Source organism: Nannospalax galili, unplaced genomic scaffold (assembly GCF_000622305.1).
Source record: "Nannospalax galili isolate Female #2095 unplaced genomic scaffold, S.galili_v1.0 scaffold1109, whole genome shotgun sequence".
Classification (NCBI taxonomy): domain Eukaryota; kingdom Metazoa; phylum Chordata; class Mammalia; order Rodentia; family Spalacidae; genus Nannospalax; species Nannospalax galili.
The window spans coordinates 214,172-220,132 of NW_008359787.1; the positions used below are offsets into that span (position 1 = coordinate 214,172).

The 5,961-nt window shown below is 38.6% G+C and overlaps 1 protein-coding gene across 3 annotated transcripts in view; it reads right to left on the reverse strand.

Annotated features, from left to right (window-relative positions):
* Positions 1–2,202: 2,202 nt before the first annotated feature.
* The window catches only part of Intu (inturned planar cell polarity protein), a 124,653-nt gene continuing 120,894 nt past the window's right edge, over positions 2,203–5,961 (reverse strand). For 2 of the 3 annotated variants that reach the window (XM_029558974.1, XM_008823687.3), the window contains one exon: positions 2,203–2,953. In XM_029558974.1, coding sequence (XP_029414834.1) covers positions 2,842–2,953 — 112 coding nt within the window. In that variant the 3' untranslated portion in view covers positions 2,203–2,841. Of the gene's footprint in view, positions 2,954–3,788; positions 3,856–5,961 lie in introns of all 3 variants that reach the window. The other variant, XR_003847902.1, reaches the window with a different exon arrangement.

The following is a 5,961-nucleotide window of genomic DNA, read 5'->3' on the forward strand; positions in this document are numbered from 1 at the left end:
GAGTCCATGTATATAGCTAAAGGCTACATAACAAGCAACAATGCCAGACAGGAGATACCTTCTTTTGAGTTGTTGGCTAGGGTAGCCCAAGAGACTCCCAGACAGTAACCCAGCATAGAACTGGGAAAATGAACAGCAGACCCCAGACTTATCTAAAGGAATATTGACAACTGAGTGCTGCTAGATGAGGAACAGCTGACCTTCCTAGAAGCTTTTTTTTTTTTTTTTAAACAGAGATTACAGAGTTCCACAACTGATCACACACAGAGATTCTCTGAATTGCCCAAGCCTAAGTGGCACATCTAGGATGCAACCTGTGCACTACCTAAGGCTCATGGAACATAGAACAAGGGATGAAGAGAACACTAACGCATCTTTCAGTTTCATCAATGAAGCTCCCTCATGTAACAGAGGGCCAGGAACACAAAAGGTCACAAATGGCCAAAATGTGGAAAATAAGAGTCTACAGACTGTGGGTCTTTGGACAGGACTCCTATATTAAAACCCACCTACACAGGACTCAGGAACCATTGTAGAAGAGGGGGTGGAAACATTTAAGATCCAGGGAGGAGGTGCATGACCATATACAAATAGAGTCCTACAGGCTCCTGGGCCCCTTCTCATATGAACCTACAGCAATGGTGTCAACATGCACAAGACCTATACAAACTCAAGGAGACAAAAACCCAGCACAGAATTATGTAAATGGACAGCAGGCCCCAATCTTAGTTGAAGAATTATTGGCAGCTGATTATTGCAGGGTTAGGATGAGCTGATCTTCCTAAAGGGAGGGATGTCTGGGGACACTAACTTGACATGATAGGCCTTAACACCAATGACAAAATATATGAAGTCCCATGGTGGGGCTATGCGTGGGTGCCAATGGAGAAAGGGGTATAAAATTGGATAAGATGTTCTATATGAATTACACAAGAATCCAACAAATATCTAAGAAATTATTTAGTTTCTTTTTGTGTGTATGAATGTATTGCTTGCATGCACGTGAGTACACCCGTGTCATGCAATGCCCTTGGAGGTCAGAAGAGGGCGTCAGATCCCCTGGAACTGAAATTACAGATGGCTGTTGGCTGCTGTGTGGGATTTCAACCTGGTTCCTCTTTCAAGGGCAGCCAGTGCTCTTAACTGGTGAGCCATCTCTCCAGCTTCAGTATTTATTTTTTTATAAAAAACTTAAAAAAACTTTTTCTTTATTATTTTTATTTTATGTGTATGTGTGTATTGCCTGCATGTAGGTAAGTACACCTGTGTCATGCAATGCCCGCGGAGGACAGAAGAGGCTATCAGATCCCCTGGAACTGGAGTTATGGACAGTTGTTAGCTACCATGTGGGTGCTGGGATTTGAACCCGGGTCTTCTGCAAGAACAGTCAGTGTTCTTAACAGCTTAGTCATCTTTCCAGCTCCAGTATTTGACTTTTTAAAGAATGCTAGTTATACATTGTCTTTTTCTTTAATACATTAATTTGTTTTTGTGGAACACTATTAGCAGGAAGTGAATAAAATTCAACTTCCTGAAGAAGAAACTACCCAGGATTAAAAAGCTTGGGGGATATCTGAGCTGGTGAGAGTATCCTGTGAGCAAATGGCAAATGAAAATGGACTATCTGCTATATTCATCTTTTCCTCAGTATACCAAATTCTCACAACTAAAGAAAATACTTTAGTATTTTAGTTAGTGTTCTTTTCTACTAAATCTCAAGTAAACTATTGTTCATTTAAAGTACTCTCTCTTTGGGAAAACCCAATTCATAATGATGCATATTTGTAAGACAAAAATTAGTATTTTATAAAAGAAGTTACTATAGGACTGCTTTAGCCTGTCTTTTCTATGATTTTTAGAAAGATTTTTAATTATGTTTATGTTATGTGTGTCTGCGTTTGGGTATGTGCATGTAAGTGCAGGAGCTCACAGAGGTCAGAAGAGCCCCTAAGCTGGAGTTACAGGCAGTTGTGAGTCTTCCAATGTGGGTACTGGGAACTGATCTCGGGTGCTCTGCAAGAGAAGTACTGTTTTTGCCCAATGAATCACCTCTCCAGCCCCTTTTCAGTGTTCTTAATATAATTTAAATGCTATCACATGTGTGTACTGAATGTAAGCAAAAGACAGTGGAAGCTTACAGATAATTAAAAGTATATATCCATGTCCAAATGAAGTTTATCAGAAAGAGTAAAGAGAACCAAAGAAACACAAATGAAGTTTAATTTTCATCTCCCCCCTTTTCCCCCTACAGTGAGGTATCTGCTAAAAAAGTAATGAAAAGGCTTGATGTGTTAAGAAATCAATCAGAATGCAAACATTATAAATTTAGATACTGACCAATAAGCAGGAAAAGAAACACGTTTTTCTTAACTAGGACTTTCAAAACCTCAATGAAGTAAACTTATTTGTACATGAAAAGTCTGAAGTCAGAGAGGTGCAAGTACTTGCTTATTGCAGTGCTAACTGGTTAAAGAATCTTACTATCTCTCCAATTTCATAATTCCTCCCCCCAGATATCAATATTGGTTTTGAGACAAATAAAAATCCCCAAATAAACATCTGCTATATTAATTTTCTATAAAATACTTCACATTATTTCAAAGTAGTCAATAAATAAACATTGCCAAATGTAATAAGTTAACTATCTTTTCTTCTTATTTTCATCAAGTGTCTTCCTCAAATGTCTTACACAATATGAGCTGATGGTCAATGCAGTGGCACTGCATCTCAGTACCTGACATAGATGCTCGATACTGAACAGTGAAAAAAAAGCTAAGTTTTATTTCTGTGTATTAATTTCAGCAGTTCTGACACTCTTCCATGTTCTACTCATGTACACAGCTACACCATTAATCCAAAGAACAATTTAAATGCCATTTCAACGGCAATTTCTGTGATGGAGTCATGAAAACAAACATAAAGTTCCTGAGGTTTTGGGTGAAGGAAGAGCCTCCTGGAAAAGGAAAGAACACAAAAATTTCAGAAATTAAAGTGATAAAATCCTTTCCCTTTATTTTCTTTCAGTTTTGGAAGAATCAGGGTAAATTAAAAAAGAGCATGAATATAAATCTACAGAAGACAAAATGCAGCTCTATTTCTAAATAAATAATGCATACTTGAAGTTAATGTTATTATCCTAGAGTATAAAAATCTTATTTTAAAGTCATTTTTTCTGTTATCTCAGAGTATATAAAATCCTGTTTAATCAATGTATATCATGATACCCATCAGTCTTAAATATTGAACCTAGTCATTATTATTACCATCCAGGCAATACCACCTGTATCTTTATAAGCACAATAGTCATTAAACATTCTACTGCCACTTCTTAAACTTTTAATATTAAAACATCACATAAATGATTGCTCATTTGTAGATAGTATTTCATTAACAGAATTTTTTATATATGATGCATGTGTTATGTGTATGTGTTCATGTATGAGTATGTGGGTGCATGCAAAGCCATGGTGTATATATGTGTAGGGGAAAGGACAGCTCAGGTATTGTTCTTGACTTCCACCTTGCCAAGGCAAAGTCTTGTTCATGCTAGCTAGTCCTGGACCTTTTGGGTGTTCTCCTGTCTCCCATGCCTCCACAGCAGCTCTGAGATTACAGACATGCTCTAACAGGCCTGGCTTTACATGGGGTCCTGGGGATCTGAACTCAGGTCTTCATGCTTGAACAGCAAGTGCTTTACCTTACTGAGTCATCTCCCCAGTCAAATATCACAGATTTGTTTGGTTTTCCTAAACAGCTAAAATTTTCATATAGAGCCAGGTGGTATATACCTTCAATTCCAGGCACTCAGGACACTGGGGCAGAAGGGTCATGATTTGAGATCATCCTTTTTGAGACCTAGTCTCAGAAAGAAAATAATCTAGTTTTAGTTAGTACAACATATATAAATTGAACATTTAAGAAGCTATTTGTTTTTATTTTATGTGTATGAGTGTTTTGCTTGCATGTATGTAGGTGCACTGGGTGTGTGAAATGCCTGTGGAGGGCAGAAGAGGGCACTGGATTCCCTGAAACTGGAGTTATAAATGGTTGCTAGCTGCTATGTGGATGCTGGGAACTGAAGCTGAGTCCTCTACAAGAGCAGCCAGTGCTCTTAAAGGCTGAGCCATCTCTCCAGCCTCCCGACCCCAACTGAACATTTTTAATTTGGGGAGTGTTGGTCTGACTTCCTTTAAGTTTCTCTCCTATGTACTCTGCATCTTCATTTGGAGCTATCCCAATATAAATGTAGCTAATGCTTCACTGAATACCTGGGTGTGTGTCTAGCTGGCCTTCCCACCTCTAGTCTCTTCTATATCCACACCAGATTGCTCCCGGATTAATTTTATAGTAACAGAGCTCTGATGGTACTACAGAATCAAATTTAGACTGCTGTTCTTAAGCCTAGTGACTTACGAATCAGTCACCAGGGAGCTTACTAAAAACAAAAGCAGACCCCCACAGTTTCTTACTCAGTGGGTCTGGGGAGGGGCACAGGCAACTCTGGTTTTGACAAATGACACAGTGTTTCTCAAACTCATGGACTGCTGCTTTGGATCATTTGTAAAGTGCTCATCATATAGTTAGAACTACCTGGTAGGTGTCCAGCAACTGTAGTCCTGCCAAACTGTGTCCTTTCCTCTGCCAATTTTTTACTTCAACACCAGGAACTTTATATAACTCAGTCCTTCCCCTAAAATTCAGTTCCACAGCCAGGAACTGAAGGCTCTTGGCAACAGGCTTACCTTAGATCTCCAGTGATCACTGACTTTATCTTTGTGTATGTCATTTGTGCACCATCCAAGCAATCCATCTACTCACTACCATGCCTTATGATTGCTTTTGGACTGTTGTTCATCCCATTTCCTTCACCTAGAAGGCTCTTTCCAAAGACAATTCATTTTCTAAATAGGATCTAATGAACCCTCAATGTGCCTCGCTTTTAATACCTGCTTAGGTTTGTTTTTTTTTTCTCTTCTTTAGTATTTGGAGTAGCATTTAGTTGTATTGTGTAATCTACTGTATATGTATATATACAAACATATGTACATACACATACTTATTACTTATGTACGCATGTATACAGATACATATGTCAATATTCTATCTATAAATATATAGATGTGTGTACACATTTAATCTTTCTTCTACAAGATGTAAGTCCTTGGAAATAATGACCACATTATTACCTTTGGGTTTACTATGCTACTCACCGATCTATCCACACTTTTGCCTAGCATAACTACATCAACCAAACCATATTTTATTAAGCGCCAGGTGCTGCTGCAGATGCCAATGATAGGGAAGACAGATTAAGGTTCCTGATCTTGCAGCTGACATTCCAGTGAGTGTGGAAAGGCAATAAGCAAATATGAAAAAATGGTAAAGGGGGTGGCGCAGGGGGTAATGGGATACCGCTTAATGGGTCCTCTTTGAGATGACCTGTTAACACTGTTGGATATGATACTCCCATGCCAAAGGAAAAGCAGAAACCCCTGGATGGTGCCAATGAATCTGGATCACAGTGGACAGAGCATGAAACAGAGGGGCAGGAAAGGTCAGATGGAGTCCGGTCATGAAGGAGTGTGAGGAAGAAAAAGGAAAGACAGAAAGAAAAGAAGAGGAAAAAGGAAAATGAAGTGGGGGCTGCAGAGATGGCTCAGCAGTTAAGGCTACTCTTTCAGAGGATCCATGTTTGATTCCCATCACCCACATGGAGGCTAACAACCATCCATAACTTCAGTTCTAGGGGATATGATACCCTCCTCTGACACTGGTGTACCTACATCATGTAGGCAGTACACATATACACATAAAATAAAAAAAATTTTAGAAAAAGTGGGGTAAAGAATAAGGAAATAAATGAAGAATTATTCTTTTAGTGATTTCCAGAGATAAATGAAAAGCTTTTCTTATTCCTGATCTTTTTCTTATTTATTGATTTATTATTTTACAACTTCATAT